The sequence below is a fragment of the Staurois parvus genome, unplaced genomic scaffold (genome assembly GCF_062004578.1).
Source record: "Staurois parvus isolate SC_StPar_1 unplaced genomic scaffold, SC_StPar_1.0 ptg000715l, whole genome shotgun sequence".
Classification (NCBI taxonomy): domain Eukaryota; kingdom Metazoa; phylum Chordata; class Amphibia; order Anura; family Ranidae; genus Staurois; species Staurois parvus.
Genome location: NW_028318511.1, coordinates 1,283,239 through 1,303,265, shown reverse-complemented (window position 1 = coordinate 1,303,265; position 20,027 = coordinate 1,283,239). Strand labels below are relative to the sequence as shown.

Here is a 20,027-nt window from a genome sequence, read left to right as displayed (position 1 = left end):
ACTTTAGAGGGAAAGGGGCGCGGTCTCATTTCTTGGCGGTACGAGATCTGTGGAGGGATTTGGCGCCAGTTGGCTGTGGTGCAAGGGAGTGTGAGCTGTGTGTACCAGGTCAGCACCATGCTAGCTGTGGAAGTGCTGCTCTCCGATCTGAGCAATGTCCTGTGTACTCTGCCGCAATCGCTGTCACCGGGCCAGGCTCCTCAGAACGTGGCCTACTCGGAGCTCCCATACCATGAATGTGCTTGGTATAGATATAGGCTATGGAAGTGCTGGGGGACTTTATGTACTCTTCATGGGGGGGGGGGGGGGGCGCCTGTAGTGAGAGGAATGTATTGGCTGTATTGCCATCCTTTTGAAAATGCTAATTACTTGGATTTTGTTGCTGTGGTCCCTAATTTAGCAGGCCATGTAGATCAGGAACAGAAGAACGGACTTGGTGGCTCAAACTGCTGATGTCGGTAATCGACAATGACAGCCAGGTGAACAGCATTTTCACTAGAGGTCAGCAACACCCATACTTCCCTGTACAGGAATGGTCAGTAAAGTAGAGCTGCCATGTTTACTTGTGACTAACCTGAGATAACATAGAAATGACTGCACTCTGCACAGCCTGTACTTGGGCTTGGTTCACACTAGTGTGGGCCGCACAGCCCAGGTTTGCTCAGGCACCGCAGCCCATTCATTTGAATGGGCTACTTCACGCATGTCTCCAGCACAAAGAAAAGGGGCATGCCCCTTTTTAAAAACACAACCGCAGGGAAACCGTATTGTCTTTTTGACCATTCATTGTTCCTGCACCTGCAATCGTGCGGCGGACTGAGATGCGTGGGGGTGCCATTCAGAGCGCAATGGCAGCTTCGCATGTATATTAAGAGCAGCACAATTCAGTGATTACATGTGCAGAAGCAGATGTAATAACTGCAACCAGCCCGCATAGTGTGAACCAGGGCTCACACTGGTTTACATATATGTGTGTTTAGAGCCTTTTCAGATTTGCAAGAAAGCAGAATAATCAGTACCTATGGGGCCCATTCACATCTATGCAGTTTCCTGCAGTGCACTGTTGAAGAGGTGCAGGGACTTCCTGCAGGAAAGTGCATTTTTGGGTCCTTAGGACTAGGTTCACATGTGCAGTTGATGTATTTTCGCAGCATGTTTTCCAGTGTTTGAGGATTTTTCACGTTTTTTGTTGTTTCGGATGATGGCAAGCTATGTGTTGAGGTTGCTAGGAGTAGGTGTCTGTTGTCATATAGAAAAGTGTGTAAAAAAATTTACAGATATTTGTATGATGCAATTCCATTGAAGTCTGAAGCCAAAGAAAAAAAAAAAAAAAAACACGGACAAAAAAAAAAAAAAAAAAAAAAAAAAAAAAAAAAAAAAAGAAGGAGCACATAGATGTAAACTTAACTAAAGACATCAATGAAAGCACATTAAAATGTGTTTAGAAAATGAACATCCAGCTGGATATGGCGCTAAATCAGGCATACAAATGAGAAATAATATTGCACAGTCTAATGAGTAGAGAAGTGTTCAGAAAGAGGTGCAGGCTTGACTTGGTTAAGTCAGCAATATAAGTGGTTAACTTTCAATTTCGTAGGCGTTTCCCATAAGAAAATCCTCGCGATATGAATCCGTGCAGCAATATATAAAATGCGCACTAACCAGATGCACATAGGTTATGTGCATTAAACCAATATGACTCTGTAGGGGCCCCTTTAAATGGAACAGTCAGCCAGCTGGAGCAAGAATCCCTCATCTGAACACCAACCAGCTTCACATGCAGCCACGCTTCCTCGGGGGGGGGTTTCTATGAGCAGTTAGCTCAGAGCCAGGTAATATATAAAAAGCCATATAGTGTAGTAATTTTAAAAAGTATTCATTTATTAAAGCATTGAGTGATCATCCAGAAATAAAAACGTTCCAAAAGTTATAAGATAAAATGTTATCTAAAGCTCATGTGGCTGATCAGCCACTCTCCAAAATGGCCGCCGGACCGCCATACGGCTCCAGCGGCGTGACGTCACGACGTTAGGGCTCCTCCTTGACGCATTTCGTGCAAGAGAACATTCTCAAAAGGGGCACATCAACAAATTAAAAAATAAAAAGCACTGTACAATTCCATAAGAAGCCAATGACATCACTCAGATACTTTCTGTACAAAACCATTCAGGATTTCAGAGCTTCTGGCTTTTATTAGTACACTGAAATATCATTGCAGTGTAATGTTTTATTTTTTTTTCTTTATATGCAGCAGATGCTGAAAATATCTGTCACTTTTATGAAAATAAACATCCTTATACTGGTGCGTTTTAAGAACTGAACCTATTGCTTACCAGGAACATATGCAATGAGCTGTACACTTCATTCAGATTGGACAATATACACTGCATACTGTATAATTAACCAAAACTAAATATTTTTCTGTGGACATGTTCTTACCTCTATTGTTAGCTACAGCAAAGATAAGTGGTCTATATATAGCTGCAAACCAAATCAGGTTTAATACCACTCTCTGACTGCATTCAACCATTGTTTTCCCAGATATTTATAGGCCCATTTTAGAGGTCAATGATTCAGTACGATACATTACAAAAAGAAAATCTACCACAGGGATGAATGTTAGGACATGTAAAATATGCCCGAAATGCAGAGGTATATAATGGCCCTAAACTAACAATCTAAAAAAAAGGTGTTGAACCAAATACCAGATTTCTGTAAACATAATAATTTGTCATGGAGGCCCCTTCTTCTGTATAAGCACCACTGCTATGCCTTGTACTTACGATCTTCTGAATGTGAAACAGCAGTGTGTACAGCAGGCTTTTACAAAGCATTTGTGGGCTTTCAGGCAGCCTCAAGAAGCTTTGTTGAACGATGATCATAAATGAGACCCAAATCATAAAGAGAATGGTCACTAGACCATTCATTTCAACAGTCACCCTATAAGATTATATGTGCATTTTATGTATGTTATTTATTAGTAAAAGCCTCGCTGTGCAGACATCCAAAAGCCCTGAGGATGCTACAGAGAGCCACCATCTTGGATGTGATGTCAGCAACCACAACAGACTCATGAATGTTAATGAAGTGACACTCTATAGTATTCCCACTCACTCCTCCCCCAGCAACTACATAAAAAGGTTATTTAGGGGAGGAGCTGGAGCAGCACAAACAGCAGTTAGGCACTCCCAGAAGAGGGGAGGGCTATAACATGCAAGAAAAGAAGGCTTTTCTGAGGTAGTTAAATCAGCGTGGTCATAGACACACTGCAAATCCATACAGTTTATGGAAAGTAAAAATGCTACTATTAAGCATTTAAGATATTTGTTTTTTGCTGTTACTTTACCTGCACTTTTTAAGTTGGAGACAGGGTCTCTTTAAAAGGAGTGATGACTGTCAATTTAAGAAGGCCTTAGCAGGCTTTGAACTTCTTCCTATCAGCACTCCCATGAAGATCGGCGTCTAACCTTCCCAAACTCGAGCAGAATACCGCTTTAAAGGCTTCAACAAAGCTTCTAGAAGCCGGCTGAAAGACTTGCAAATGCCTGCTATACACAACTGTTCATATACAAGCTAAAGCCCATATTTACCAGATCTTATAGCTCTATACTAATCCTGCAATTTATTCCACCAAGCTTCAGAAAATTGGGAATGTAAAAAAAAAAAAAAAAAAAAAAAAAAAAAAAAAAAAAAAAAAAAAAAAAACACTGGTAAAATCTGAAAGGTGTAAAGCAAACACAAAAGATGAACTTTCATTAGCAAACATGACTGACTGAACTGCACCATGGACAAAACAAGGAGGCAACATTATCCTTTTAGAATCCTTTGTAAACCCACAACCTAATGTCAGTACACCAGCCTGTCATTCCAGTCCTATTCAGGAGGAAACTTCATATAAAGCAACATACATTCTGCAAGGATAAAAGACATTGGAGGGGGGGAGCTATCCACAAACTTTTGTTTGCTTTGGAGCTACTTCTCTCCCCTTGCAATTCTATGGGAATGCAGCAGGACCTTGAAGCAGGTCAACTGCACCAGCCATACATTCTGAATGAACTCCGTATTGCACACTGATGTCGAAAAACAAACTGCAATAACCCACCGGTCCAAGCCCAAAGCACATTGACAAGTAATTTGTCACACAGATACATGGAAAAAAAAAACTCTGCATGCAATTTGAAATGCAAAAATTTTATTCCACATTGCTGGATCACATGAATGGACCGGAAAGGCTTAAAAATAGGTAAGTATACAGTTTTGTTTTTAAATACAGGTCAGGCAGGATAGGTAGAAAAACGGGGAAGGGAACATTTTTAAAAACAGTTACACTTGGGCTTTTCTTTCACTTTATTAAAGGGGTCCTCAAGTGGGGCCAATAAAGTCGCCAAGAGGCCACACATATGAAGTGTATGTAATGATACAGAAAATGGTTGGAGACTGAAAACATACAAGAGATGGTCAAAGACTGCAGACAAACTACAGGTGGATACGATAGGAGATTGTGACACACTAGGACATTAGTTACAAATGACTATTAGAGATCACTACCATTACAGTCAAGGCTCCTTACAGTCCCCCAAAAATTTACTGACACTATATAGACAGTACAGAAAATTCAAGGAGGTGTAAAACAAATAAACCAAATCAATTAGCAAGTAGAATCTAGTTAAACGGAGAAGTATAGCCAAAGCTATTTTGGCTGTACTTCTCCTGTAGGTCACAGTAGTACAGTTAGTTCTGCACTCATGTGACCTGTTTTCAGCTGACAACAGGCTAAAGTCCACTGATGACCGATGTCACTCAGACGGTCCAGGCTCTGAAAAGATATGGTCAGTATTCACAGAGAAGCCTGGAACTATCACCTGGCTTAGCCTCTCATCGATCCACCAAGAGCCTGAGCCAGCTCCTCCTGCAGCCCCCCCACAGCCCAGCGCTCAAGTAAGCACTGGAGGGGCTGTCAGAGACTGACAGTCACGGCTCTCTGCTCAGATCGGAGGGGAGAACGGAGTGATCAGCGGTGTTTGGTCACTAAGATCTCACTGCAGAGGCAGCAATGGGCCAGATGCAGCATCAGATCAATGTTGCATCCACCTAGGTGAGTAGAAACATTTGGGTTTTTTTAACCACTTGCCCTCCAGAAGATTTACCCCCCTTCCTGATCAGGTCATTTTTGGTGATGCAGTGCTGCATTACTTCAACTGACAATTGCGCGGTCATGCAACACATTACATTTATGTCCTTTTTCTTTCCACAAATAGAACTTTCGGTGGTATTTGATCACTTGTGCGGCTTTTTATTTTTTCCCCATGAAAAAAAATAAGACAATTTTGAAAAAAAATACAAAAAAAAAAAAAAAAAAAAAAAAACACACCACACAAAACACTATTTTTGGCTGTAAAACATATCCAGTAAACGTTTTATGTAAAATGTCTTTGCAAAAAAAAAAAATTTTTTTTAATACTAGCAATGGTGGCGATCAGCGACTTCTAGCAGGACTGCGGCGAGCATTCTGACACTGGGTGGGAACTGACTAGCTGTCACTGACATCCCAAGGACACTAATACAGTGATCAGTGCTAATAAAAAGCACTGACACTGGGCAGGAAGGGGTTAACATCTGGGGCAATCAAAGGGTTAGCTGTGCTCTGTTTTACTGTATATGCCAGGTTTGTTTTACTAGGGATCACCCGGGACCGGGTGATCAGCGTCTGTAGTCGCAAATGGTGGTGTGGGTAGGGCGGCTCATGCAAGCCCCCTACCCGGAAACACACACACACACACACACAGTTTCTGCTATAGGGAAGCAGTTAATGAATATTTTTTTCTCTAATCACCAAAGCAAGGAAAATACTGATTACTGCCTGGTGGGGTAGCAAATTAATTACCAAAGGATCACAGGCTGGACTCCGAGGCTCTACGATTTTCTTTTATATATATACACACACAAAACCAGTTCTGGAATCATCTAAGTCCACTGGATTTGTCTGAGAGGAAAATCAACATAACAGTCCCCTATTGTATTAAACATGTTTTTATATGCTTTCTATGTGCATTATTGCATATTTTGTTTACCTTATGAAGTATAAGTTTCAGCTGCTTTGGTGTTAATGAAATTATCAACAGGTGCACTCGATGGGCAACAATGAGATGACCCCCAAAACAGGAATGGTTTTACAGGTGGAGACCATTGACATTTTTTTCTCTACTCATCTTTTCTGTTTTTCAATAGTTTTGCATTTGGCTAGGGTCAGTGTCACTACTGGTAGCATGAGGCGATACCTGGACCCTATAGAGATTGCACAGGCAGTCCAACTCCTCCAGGATGGCACATCAATACATGCCATTGCTAGAAGGTTGCTGTGTCTCCCAGCACAGTCTCAAGAGCATGGAGGAGATTCCAGAAGAGAGGAAGTTACTCTAGGAGAGCTAGACAGGGCCATAGAAGGTCCTTAACCCATCAGCAGGACCAGTATCTGCTCCTTTATGCAAGGAGGAACAGGATGATCACTGCCAGAGCCCTACAAAATGACCTCCAGCAGGCCACTGGTGTGAATATCTCTAACCAAACAATCAGAAACAGACTTCATGAGGGTGGCCTGAGGGCCCAACATCCTCTAGTCAGCCCTATGCTCACTGCACGGCACCATAGAGCTTGATTGGCATTTGCCATTGAACAGCAGAATTGGCAGGTCCGCCACTGGCACCCTGTGCTTTTCACAGATGAGACCAGGATCACCCCGAGCACGCGATAGAGGTGAAAGGGTCTGGAGAAGCCATGGAGAATGTTATGCTGCTTGTAATATCGTTCTACATGACCGTTCGGGTGGTGGGTCAGTGATGGTCTGGGGAGGCATATCCATGGAGGGACACACAGACCTCTACAGGCTAGTCAATGGCACCGTGACTGCCATTAGGTAAATCCTTGGACCAATTGACAGGCCCTAAACTGGTGCAGTGGGTACTGGCTTCCTGCTGGTGAATGACAATGCCAGGCCTCCTGTGGCGAGAGTATGCAGGCAGTTCCTGGAGGATGAAAGTATTGATACTACTGAATGGCCCACATACTTGCCTGACCTAAAGATAATAGAACAAATCTGGGATATCATGTTTCAGTCCATCCGACACCTTAAAAGCTGTCCAAGAGCTCAGTGATGCCCTGGTCCAGATCTGGGGGGGAAATACCCCAGGACACCATCTGTCTTCTCATTAGAATGCCCCAACGTTGACAGGCATGCATACAAGCACGTGGGGGCCATACAAACAAATTAGTACCATTTTGAGTTGCTGCAATGAAATTTCAGCAAAATGGACTAGCCTGCTGCATCATTTTTTCACTTTGATTTTCAGGGGGTCTTTGAATTCAGTTCTCTGTAGGTTGATCAATTTTCATCAAATGATGGGGCATGCTTACGTTCCTAACACATTACCCAGTCCATATCAGTATAGATATCTAGCATGATATTTTTCCCCCACTGAGATCTGATGTGTTTTCAAAAAGTGTTCCTTTATTTTTATTTTTTTTTTAAGCAGTGTATATCTGCTTTCTGCATGAATTTTTCAAAAAGAAAAATTGCATTCATGCAAATCCTCATACATTTTATATGCAATTCATCAATATGCAAGTTGCATTTAGCACATGAATGTAGCTTGCAGAAATTAAAGGGTGACTATATTTTTGTACAATCATCCTTTAAATTCCCCTTCAAGTCTCATACTCATCTTTCCATGCTCCTGCCAGATCCATGCTGTGCAGCATACAAGGAGTGCACAGCTGCTGCAAACTCTCCTGGCTGATGCTTCAGTTCTTCTGCACATTCATTTGTATAAAGAAGCTCTCTTTTATAGCTCTCTACAGAAATGAACAGAATTTTTTAAGAGGGGGTTCAAAGTCAACATTTTACTGCTGTGTTTTCCTGTTTGAAAAAATTCCTCTCATTTCTGGTCTATTTTATGGCATCAGTAATAAGACACAGATACAGCATTACAGAGGTTCTAACTGCACCTTATGCGATCTAAAACCTAAGAACAGTTTTGGCTATAGATGGGATTTACAGTTTTCTGATCAGATTATCTCACGTCACGAAGGCACAAAATACAATAGGTCATGTTTGGCTTAAATATGCTTTCCATGTGTTCAATAAATTAGCAATATCAAATGTATCCAGAGGACAATGGAACATTTATGTAATAAGACAACCAGCATTATGTGACACTGTTAATTATTTTGCCTTGATTAAAGGTACCAGGAGACATGATGACATTCGTCTTTATGATTTTCAGCCACGTGGGGTGATGATCTCATTTCTATGAATGGACACAAACACTGCCAGCCAGATTCCTTCAGGGAAGAACAAGCAGTCAGACATTTTTGTCAATGTTCACCCACACAGTACACCGCCCCCCCCCCCCCATCCGAAATTTGGGTCTGGATCTGCAGATTTTTCATTTGCAGCTGGATAATACCTACATGTATAAATGGAATGTAAATGAGTATAAAAAAAACAAACAAAAAAACAAACAAAAAAACAAAAAAAAAAAAAAACAAAAACACACACACCTGAGGTTACACTTTTGTTGAATACAACCAAAGCGCTTTCCTTTGTCAGTTTTACTTGCTGATACCATACTATCATGTTATATAAAAATACATTTTCTATGGGTTTTTAAAGACTGAATTCAATAAAATGTCATTTTAGAATATTCGTTGTCAAACTGTGGTGCTTGGAAAGGCCGTTTCAAAAAAAAAAAAAAAAAAAAAAAAAAAAAAAATGTATGTTCTTCAACATTGTAGAAATGTACTAAAACTGGAGCACTCAGAATCTGGTGCAGCTGTGCATGGTGGCCAATCAGCTTCTAAATTCAGCTTGTTCAATTAAGCTTTGACAATAAAACCTGGAAGCCGATTGGTTTCTATGCAGAACTGCACCAGATTTTACACTCTACAGTTTTAGTGAATAACCCCCACTGTTCCCTACTTCCCAAAGGATAAAGACTGGAGAGTCTATAGCATTCTATATGCTGTACTTACACATCACACACACAAACTTTGTAAAGCTATTTTGCTCTTGCTCCCTGCAAGAATAAGGCCTTTTAGAGTTTGTAAAACTATATATACACAACCCCTGGCAGAAAGTATGGAATCACCACTCTTGGAAAATGTTCAATTGCTTAATTGTGTAGAGAGAAAAAAAAAAAACAACACACACACACACACAATACCACACACTAATCACAGACATGCCTCAACTATTTTCATTTAACATTCCAACCTTCTGGCTTTAAGAAACACTTAAAAATATATAAAAAAAAGAAAGAAAAAAAACTGTAGTCAATTGCAACTGTGTTTGCAGATCAAGCAGAGTACAAAATATATGGAATCACTCAATTATGAGGAAAATATAATGGAATCATGAAAAAAAAAAAAAAAACCCACACACCACACTACACCACTAGTACTTTGTTGCACCACCTCTGGCTTTTATAGCAGCTTGGATTCTCTGAGCCGTGGATTTACCTATCGACAAACAATATTCTTTATCAATCTGGCTCCAACTTTCTCTTATTGAAGTTGCCATATCAGCTTTGCAGGTTGGAGCCTTGTCATGGACCATTCTCTTTAATTTCCACCATAGATTTTCAATTGGATTGAGGTCCGGATTATTTGTAGGCCATGCCATTGACATTATGGGGTTTATTTACTAAAGCTGGAGAGTCCAAAATCAGACTCCCTTCTGCATAGAAACCAATCAGCTTCTAACCTCAGCTTGTTCAATGAAGCTTTGGCAATGAAACCTGGAAGCCGATTGGTTTCTATGCAGAAGGGAGTCTGATTTTGGACTCTCCAGCTTTAGTAAATAAACCCCTACATGTCTTTCTTAAAAGGAAAGTTTTCACGGCTTTTGCCATATGATGCACTTTCAACTTCTTGAAATATGTTATCACCAAACATCCTGTCAACTGATGGAAGAAGAAAATTGTCCAAACTCTCAATATAAACTTGTGCGTTTTTATTGAAGATTTAAGGACTGTCCTCTCCCCCGTACATTTACCTGACATGCAACCCCATATCATACATGATTGTGGAAATTTGCATGTTTTCTTCAGGCATTCATCTTTATACATTTCATTGGAACAGCACCAAAAAAAAGTTCCAGCATCATCACCCTGCCCAATGCAGATTCGTGATTCATCACTGAATATCACTTTCGTCCTGTCATCCACAGTCCATGATTGCTTTACTTTAGCCCACTGTAACCTTGTTTTTTTCTGTTTAGGTGTTCAAGATGGTTTTCGTTTGGCTTTTCTGTATGTAAATCCCATTTCCTTTAGGCAAATGTCTCATAGTTCGGTCACAGACATTGATTCATTTCTGCCCATTTCTTTTGTTGTGCTTTTTCTGTTTTCAAAGGCATATTGCTTTAAGTTTTCTATCTTGATGCTTTGATGTCTTCCTTGGTCTATAGTATGCTTCTCTTTTACAACTTTCCCATTTGATTTGTACTTGGTCCAGATATTAGACACAGCTGACTGGGAACAACCTACATCTTTTGCAACATTCCGTGGTGATTTAACTTCTTGAAGAAGTTTTATAATCCTCTCTTTGTTTCAATTGACATCTCTCATGTTGGAGCTACAATTCAGGTCTATCAGCTTGGTGCAACAACTCACCAAGGTGTGCGAGCACCTTGGTGAGTTGTTGCACCAAGCTGAACGTTGAACATATTTTTGTCTGTGATTTGTGTAGATAAAAAAAAACAAAACAATTGAATGAACATTTTCAAAGAGGGGTGACTCCATACTTTTTGCCAGGGGTTGTATAATATACACAAGGGAGAATGTCACCAGCACACCAGGGATCACCAATATGTCACATGCCTGACGAAGGGGTCCTGCGAGACTCTGAAACGTTGTCTCGCTGTAACTATGTGATCGTTCATTAAAACTTTTGGCACCCTATTGGTGACCCTCGATGTACTGGTGACATTCTCCCTTGCTGATTCTATTCAGTTCCAGCTAACTTATACACACAGCCATTTTTTAACGCAGGAACGTGTGCATTTGGATTGTACACTTGTATAATACACACATGTTCAAAAAGTTTTCACTTTTTTATTTTCTAACATGTACTGTATATGAAAAAAAAAGTGTGGAAACTTTTTGAAGATCCTTGGTATAAAACGCACAAATATTATAGATCACACACATACAGTGGGGATCGAAAGTTTGGGCACCCCAGCTACAAATTTGTATTAATGTGCATAAAGAAGCCAAGGAAAGATGGAAAAATCTCCAAAAGGCATCAAATTACAGATTAGACATTCTTATAATATGTCAACAAAAGTTAGATTTTATTTCCATCATTTACACTTTCAAAATAACAGAAAACAAAAAAATGGCGTCTGCAAAAGTTTGGGCACCCTGCAGAATTTATAGCATGCACTGCCCCCTTTGCCAAGCTGAGACCTGCCAGTGTCATGGATTGTTCTCAATTATCGTCTGGGAAGACCAGGTGATGTCAATCTCAAAGGTTTTAAATGCCCAGACTCATCTGACCTTGCCCCAACAATCAGCACCATGGGTTCTTCTAAGCAGTTGTCTAGAAAACTGAAACTGAAAATAGTTGACGCTCACAAAGCTGGAGAAGGCTATAAGAAGATAGCAAAGCGTTTTCAGATGTCAAAATCCTCTGTTCGGAATGTAATTAAGAAATGGCAGTCATCAGGAACAGTGGAAGTTAAAGCAAGATCTGGAAGACCAAGAAAAATATCAGACAGAACAGCTCACAGGATTGTGAGAAAAACAATTCAAAACCCACGTTTGACTGCACGACCCCTCCAGAAAGATCTGGCAGACACTGGAGTTGTGGTACACTATTCCACTATAAAGAGATACTTGTACAAATATGGTCTTCATGGAAGAGTCATCAGAAGAAAACCTCTTCTACGTCCTCACCACAAAAATCATCGTTTGAACTTTGCAAATGAACATATAGACAAGCCTGATGCATTTTGGAAACAAGTTCTGTGGACCGATGAGGTTAAAATGGAACTTTTTGGCCTGAATGAGCAAAGGTACGTTTGGAGAAGAAGGGGCACAGAATTTAATGAAAAGAACCTCTGTCCAACTGTTAAGCATGGGGTTGGATCAATCATGCTTTGGGGTTGTGTTGCAGCCAGTGGCACAGGGAACATCTCACGAGTAGAAGGAAAAATGGATTCAATAAAATTTCAGCAAATTTTGGATGGTAATTTGATGCCATCTGTGAAAAAACTGAAGTTAAAGAGAGGATGGCTTCTACAAATGGATAATGATCCTAAACACACCTCGAAATCCACGGGGGATTACATCAAGAGGCGTAAACTGAAGGTTTTGCCATGGCCTTCACAATCTCCTGACCTCAACATAATTGAAAATCTATGGATAGACCTTAAAAGAGCAGTGCGTGACAGACAGCCCAGAAATCTCAAAGAACTGGAAGACTTTTGTAAGGAAGAATGGGCAAAGATACCTCAAACAAGAATTGAAAGACTCTTGGCTGGCTACAAAAAGCGTTTACAAGCTGTGATACTTGCCAAAGGGGGCAGTACAAGATATTAACTCTGCAGGGTACCCAAACTTTTGCAGACGCCATTTTTTTGTTTTTTGATATTTTGAAAGTGTAAATGATGGAAATAAAATCTAACTTTTGTTGACATATTATAAGAATGTCTAATCTGTAATTTGATGCCTTTTGGAGATTTTTCCATCTTTCCTTGGCTTCTTTATGCACAATAATACACATTTTTAGCTGGGGTGCCCAAACTTTCGATCCCCACTGTATATACACACACTGTATATATTTTATTTTACTATGTATCTTGGTAGAGAGATGTAATACATTCATCAAAATCATACAAGATACATTTTTCTCACAGTGCTCCCACAGCATGCATATTTTATCCTACAGGAATATGACTGCAGATGTAAAAGGAGATCCTCCTGACATGTCTCAGCTATTAAGCAATTCTAGGTGTAACACTTTTATTACACAACTGTAAGGCTTGGTTAAATAAGCATGGATGCAAGTGACAAAGGATCACGTCTATAAGTGTGGTGACAAATTAAAAATCTGCTGACTGTTCTGTCATTTTTCTTTTCAACAGACATATAAATAGCAAGGTTTCAGTATACTGCATCTGTTCCAAACCAATATGGGTTGCTTTATGGGCTGATGATGCAAAGAACAGTAAAGTGCAGTAAGCCACAGCAAACAAAATAATGTTTTCAAGAGCCTAATTGCTAATCGGTTACCATGGGCTGAATCACTGCTCTTAAGCTGGCCATACATGTGTAGATTTTCGTTCGAGAATTTTCATTTCAAGAATATTTGTTTGGTCTTCTAATCGTTAGTGCGGTCAAATCGATGCTTGTTTTCGACAGCAGTGACAGGAAATTTCGAAGGGACAGGAAAGAAAACTTTCCTCGACCAAAGAATTCTCAGCCAGTATTTGTGGTTATCGTTCAGAAATTACATTAATTTTAGTTGAATGTTAAAAGCAAAAGACACTTTTCGGATGACATTCGTCCATTCACCAAACGTTCAAAGAATTTTCGTACGACTTCCCATATGAATATTCTCATCCGAAAATCTACAAGTGTATGACCAGCTTTAAGCGCATCAACATCAGTCCACAAACATTTTTTTTCTTCTGACCATAGTGCCTAAAAGTGGTTGTAAATGTAAAAGGGTTTTTACTTTATTGCATTCTCTGCATTAAAGGTTAAAAAAAAAAAAAAAAAAAACCCCACACACCTTCTCTGATCAGGATCCCCCCAGCAGCCCTAAATATTTACGAGCCCAATCTAGATCTAGCGCTGTGCTCGAGAGCAGCGGCTCTCTTGTTTCTCTCTCCTCACTGGTCATGGAGTCAGCAGCGGGAGCCATTGGAAAGCAGCAGAGTGAAGGAGCCGTGGGCGCTGGCGGGGGACAAGAAAAAAGGAAGACCAGGGCTGCCCCGTATGCTTCCAGCGTGTTTTTCTGTGTGGGTGGTTGCGGCTGCAGGAACAGGTACGGACCCACAGTGGGAACCACTGGCACAGATGTAAACCTAACTGAAGAACTCTTGTGGGTATCCAAAATGAAATGTCCTTTTAATGTTTACTCTTTGGATAAAATGAACAATCTGCTTGCCACGAACAAACACAAATCTGCCCTCGGGTGTTTTTGGTCATGAGGCTGGTTCATGTTCCCCATGAAACACTTTTGATGGGTTCAGGGGTACTTCCGCATCATAGTAATGACAAGATAATAGTGAGCATTCTAAATTATTTAACGAGATAATGGATGGTCTAGAAAACAATTACAAACACTTAGGAGTTACTGGAAATAAACACACACAAAAGAAAAAGGATTAGGTGACCCATACATTGGAATTCAGTAAACAACTTGTTCCAAAATCTATTTTTTCTACCCATCCCTCCCTCCTACCTGCCTCTAAACCCAATCCTAATCCTTCCAACTGTTGTTTAGTTTGCCTTTCGCAGTTATAATCACTCCCATCCAGGACCTCCAATGCCGCCGTTTTCATCTGAGGGAACGGCAAGTCCAGCACCCCATACTACCCTCATCAGCCAGTTCTCCTTCCCCATTGGTCCTCATCTGCATCTGGAGAGGATTCCTCCATTGGGCAGCCAATGGGAATTGTCCAGAGCATGCAGGCAATGACGTGGTCATCTGGAAGAAGGACCTATCCAGGAAGTAACCAGAGAAAAGAACAACCCAACACTTGATGAAGTGGGACTGTGGCTTAAGGCAAGTGAACACAGGGATTCAGATTTTTTTTCTTAACCCCCACAATCAGAGCGAGGGGGTTTGCATTTATCTTAGGGTTGGGCTCTAAAGTTACCCTCTCACCAACTTAAGAACTGTGAGTAAAAGCTCCGAAATTTCAAGTATTTTAAATGCCTACTTGCAGTATTTTCCTTTCCATAAATTTTTATTCACTTGCAATGTGCCGTTGAACTTGTTATAAATTCTGAGTACCCTGGTAGAGGTAATTTCCCAGCATAAATGACATGCATAAAACACATTTAATGCACAAATCGTCTTAAAGATTCTTGTTAAAAATCAACTCTATGGAAAATTATTACTCCAGGAGAGTGACAGCCCCTGCTTTCTTATACATCATAGACTTCTTCTCAACCAGTCTATGCTGGCCCAGCTCCTCCATCCCTTGCCATATAACCCTTTTATTTAGCTACCAAGAAAGGCGTGATGGGAAAAACTATACAAGGTCCTTTGTGTGACAGCTCTAAATCTGCTGGGGTTGCGGACATTACATCAAAGAGGGTAGTGCCCAGCAACAGTCTCAGAGCTTTTGGATGTTTACACATGAAGGGCTTTTACTGGCAAATAACATGCATACAATATGTTAAAGGATAAGTTCACCTTTAGTAACATGTTACTAACTGAGCAGCCACTGCACTGACCTGCCTCCTGTTCCACACAGCCACGTCATTCATTCACAGAGTTCTGTAAATGAGAGAACTGCAACTACTGTCTATAGTTCTCAATGAACTACCAGGGAGCTGATGAGTGATCTAGGTAGTTCATTGATCCTTCCTGTTAATCAGTAACTGCCTGCCCTGCTTTACAGGCTCCTGATAAAATAAATAAATAATGAAAGAACATTTTTTTTACCCACAAAAAGATGTGCATTTATTATTTTAAAGGTGAACTTATCCTTTAAATTACATATTTTTGTTTGGGCCTCATTCACATGGCCATGGAGGGATGTACACTGTCAAGAATAAGCACATTTATGCAGCAAGTAGCACAGATGGATACTATTAACCGTAGCCAGCAAGCCTCTACAAATCAACAACAGGCTGACATGAGGCCACGGCTGTCAAGCGGTTACGTGTGGTTAGAGATAGATGAGCAACCCTAGACAGTTTGCATCCGAGGTGTTCCGTGAATAGATCAGGGGAGAAGACAGATCAACAACAGGATCGCTTCACTGTATGAGAACTGGGAACTCTTGGGCCCCTTTCACATGGGTGTTCAGTCTAGATCCAGCTGTAAGTTTTTCAGACGGATCCAGACTGAACCACAACATATGTCTATGAATGGGCAGATGTAAACGGATGATCATAAGTTTACATCAACCTACATCCATGTTAGTTCAGGTCTGATTTTTTTCCTTTTTAAATGGAACAATAAATGTCCAGATACGTTGAAACAGAACAGAACGGAGGTAGACTGATGTAAGCTGAACTGAAATAAACCAATTTAAATTGAACCGAATTAAAGTAATACAAACTGAACTGAAGTGCAAACTGATATAAACGGAGCTGAAAACGGATTTGCAAACTGATATAAACTGAACCGTTTTTTCTTTAAAAAAATGTGACTGAAAGGATGATGCCTGTGTGAAAGGGGCCTTGGACGCAGTGCCACAAGTGCAGTGACTCTAATAACTGGCATCAATGAGGCTAGCATTTTTATACTACACAGCAGCAATCAAGACCTAGGATTACCTTCACCAGGTCACTCGTTTTTACAAACACAATTCAAAGAAAAAAGGTTTTTGTGCAGTTTCTTGGAATTCTGTTTTATTAACCAAAATTACTGTAAAAATTGTATGGCAATATTGTAGCAATGTGCACCATGCTCACGCTGATGAATATAACACTACAAGTTCTACAATGTCTCTTGTCAGCCAGGTAGGACAAGTGAAGGTTCTAACTTCTAATGCTGATGAAGTCATTTCCATGAGGTCCGGTAGGTAGGTCTTACTAAGAGTGACACCAGCTGCTCATATGTATTAGGAAGTTCCTCATTCCTAAGGGTAGGATCAGCCGTTCATACAACTTCCTGTCAATCTTTAAAACAGTGAGGTCTTTGTCACAAGCCACAACACAGCATTGGGAAGGTGGTGGGGCTTTACCTGCAAAGGAAACAACTTTAAACTAGTAGATTAATTGATTCCCAAAATTTAAAGCAGAACTCCAGCCAAAAGAAAATACAAGTTAAAAATGAATAGCCCATTAAAAGATAAAATAACAAAACCGTCTTTTGCTGCAATAGTCCCCTTCAATCCAGTTTTCCATTGCAATATTTTACTGGCACTAGAGGTTCTCAGTCTGATAATCCACATCACTCAACTCATCCCCCTCTGAGCCTCAGTCATCCCTGACCTACCCCAGCCTGTGAATGGACAGTGAAAAGGGAAGCAGCATGATGAACTCATCTTTCATTCTGCTCTCTCCTCCTATCAGAACATGAACTGATTAGCTCCTTGTACTGCTTCCTATTTGTTCACACGTCAGCTCTGCAAGAAATTGATACCAGCTCATATTTAGATACTTACACTACTTGCTTTGAAAAAAAAAAAAAAAACCCAAAAAAAAAAAAACACACCTTAATTGATGTATTAATGATTCCAGATCTGTATTATTATGTCTTTAAAATAGGGCTAGACACATCCCAGGCACCAGGTCGCCATGGCAACAGCGCCTGAGTTCACACACTGCCTCCCATCAATTTCAATGCCAAAACTCCTGTCAATAACAATCCTATGTGAACACTCGGCCAGTCTCCTCTGTCACGTGCGAGTCTGGAATGCTACAAACTCGCACAGGACTCTTTGTAATGGCACTCAAAACAAAAAGGAGTGTGGATTGCATCTGTGTGAACCACCTCAATAGGAACACATAATATCTAGCTTGTCATGCAAATCTGTGAGTTTGAAAACGCATCCAGAATCACATATGTGTGAACAAGGGTGGCTCCATTCACACCTGGGAATTTTGGATCCCAGCAGAATAGCTGAGATTGCAAAACGCAGGTTCAGGTGCCATTATTTCCAATGGCACCAAAAAAGTGGTGCGGTTGCCAGGTCTCGTGAAACCTTGTAGCCCACTGGCAACCCACGCTACAAAAAAAAAAAAATTGTCTCCTAACTTCTTAGCTTGTTCCTACATTCAAAGCAAATTTGTCAAGCCCTGTTTATAAAACTGCCTAGTGTCCACTGTTAATTTATACTCAGAAAAGTCACTACATTCAGAGACAGGGGCTTTGGTAAAGGAGTAATACAATATGGCAGGATAGAAGTGTCTACAAGTGCTGCATGTGATAAAATCCCAATCAGATGACCACCACTTTACCTCACAGGGCTGATAAGATCAGTTCTACCTTATTTGTTAGTTGCCTCCATGTGGCGAGGGTCACTCATACTCCAGCTCCTCCATTCAGTAAACCTCTTGCATTCTATTCATTGAATGCCAGGCACTCTGTGATTGGAGGAGGGGAGATTGTGACATCCATCCATGTCTCCTCCAATCACAGAGCACCCTCCAATGAATAGGATACAAGGTGTTTACTGAATGGAGGAGCCCTCTGTGACCTGAGTACTACAGCCGAGACTATAAGGTCTCACTCACACTTACGGTAACCCTCGCCTTCCCTCTGTAAAGTGATCTGTGGTGTACTGATTTTCAGAGGGCAATTGACAGGAGGCTGTCACCTCCTCACCGCCTGTTTTAACTTTGAAAAGTCCGTCATTCAGCCCCATTCACTTGAAGGGGTTGTGTTTTTCATCTGCAATGGAGGAAAATAATTTTTGCAGCAGCGACAATGGAAAGCATAACTCCATACATACTATCCTAAGTGGCTTCATGTTCTTGTCAGGTGGGTGGCCAGGGGATGTGGGGGTAGAAAAATCACGGCTCTTCTGACAGCTTTTCACTGGTCTAATGTGTGCAAGGCCTGGCTACCAGTGTCAGACACATGGGACTCTATTAGTGTGGATATATTACAGTGTAAGTAACACACGAGCCTTCATCCACGTTCTGCTTTAAGAGCAGATGAGGAATAAGGCCAGCGTGGGATGTAGGTACAGAATGTAAACAGATTTCCACAGGGAGCCTACCAAGAATGAGAGGGTACCCCAGGACTCCATTAGTGGCTGTACAGCCAGTCCTAGGTACACAGCACTGGGGGTTCAGTCATAGGATGGAATGGCTGGGCACTTCTTACACCGCAGATGGTCAACAGTGTCCACTCATTCACTGACAGTCCCTTCCCCAGCATCCCTCTCATGGCTTACCGGTCCCCGCTGGGTGCTGACACTGGTCGCCATGGCTGTCGGGCGGCTCCTGCCTGCACTCTGCTCTCCTCAGACACACTTCCTGCACCGTCTGACACTCAGTCAGCTGACCCGGTGAACACTGCGCAGGTGCACGCTACAGCCAACCACAACTGGCGATAACTTTATCAGCACGAACAAGACGTGTCCACTGCTGACCCCTAGCGGCCGCACAGCTCCGTTCATTGAATTACAAGGGGTTTCCAGACTGACGGAGTGACGTGCCTGTGTGCGGGCAATGCCCGGTCTCCTGTGTGTGACGTCATGTATGTGCGGGGCAGGCCTCATCCTAAAACAGGGTGGAGGATCGAAGAGATACAATTATTAATCGTTTATAAACCCGAACACTTCATGTAAGCTGCAACATGTGAGAACCATCTAAAAGTCATTTTGAAAAGCTGAGGTTTAGAGTAATGGAAGGGTATAACTTCTGTCAGCTTTATTTTTTTTTTGCCATCTTTGTCCCATTGGGGAGATTTCCCTTCACTTCCTGTCCAATAACTGAAACAGGGCGTGTGAGGAAATCCCTGCAAACTGAGGGGATCCCTGTTTGACTCCAGAACTAGCTGGTGACAACCCAAAATGTGGGAATTTCCTCAGTTACTTCCAGCCAGGGCCAATTCTGACTTGGAACCCCCAAACATTATATAACATAGATAAAAATGTCACCTATGGAGAATTTTAAGTACCGTAGTTTGGCGCTATTCCGCGAGCATGTAGGGTTGCCACCTCATCCCTTTAAAATTGAACACATGTTAATTGCACAGGTTCTGAGGTTGATTTAATGCAGATAAGGCACTAAGTGGGTTTAATTACCACCTTAATCAGCCCCAGAACCTGTATAATTAGTATGTGTTCGGTTTTAAAGGGATGAGGTGGCAACCGTATGAGCGTACGCAGT

At 41.2% G+C, this 20,027-nt stretch overlaps 1 protein-coding gene across 1 annotated transcript in view; it reads right to left on the bottom strand.

Moving 5' to 3' along the window:
- TOLLIP (toll interacting protein) overlaps nt 1–19,211 on the bottom strand; it is a 119,689-nt gene extending 100,478 nt beyond the window's left edge. The window contains exon 1 of the mRNA XM_089653533.1: nt 19,088–19,211. Coding sequence (XP_089509659.1) covers nt 19,088–19,120 — 33 coding nt within the window. The 5' untranslated portion in view covers nt 19,121–19,211. The remainder of the gene's footprint in view (nt 1–19,087) is intronic.
- Nucleotides 19,212–20,027: the final 816 nt, after the last annotated feature.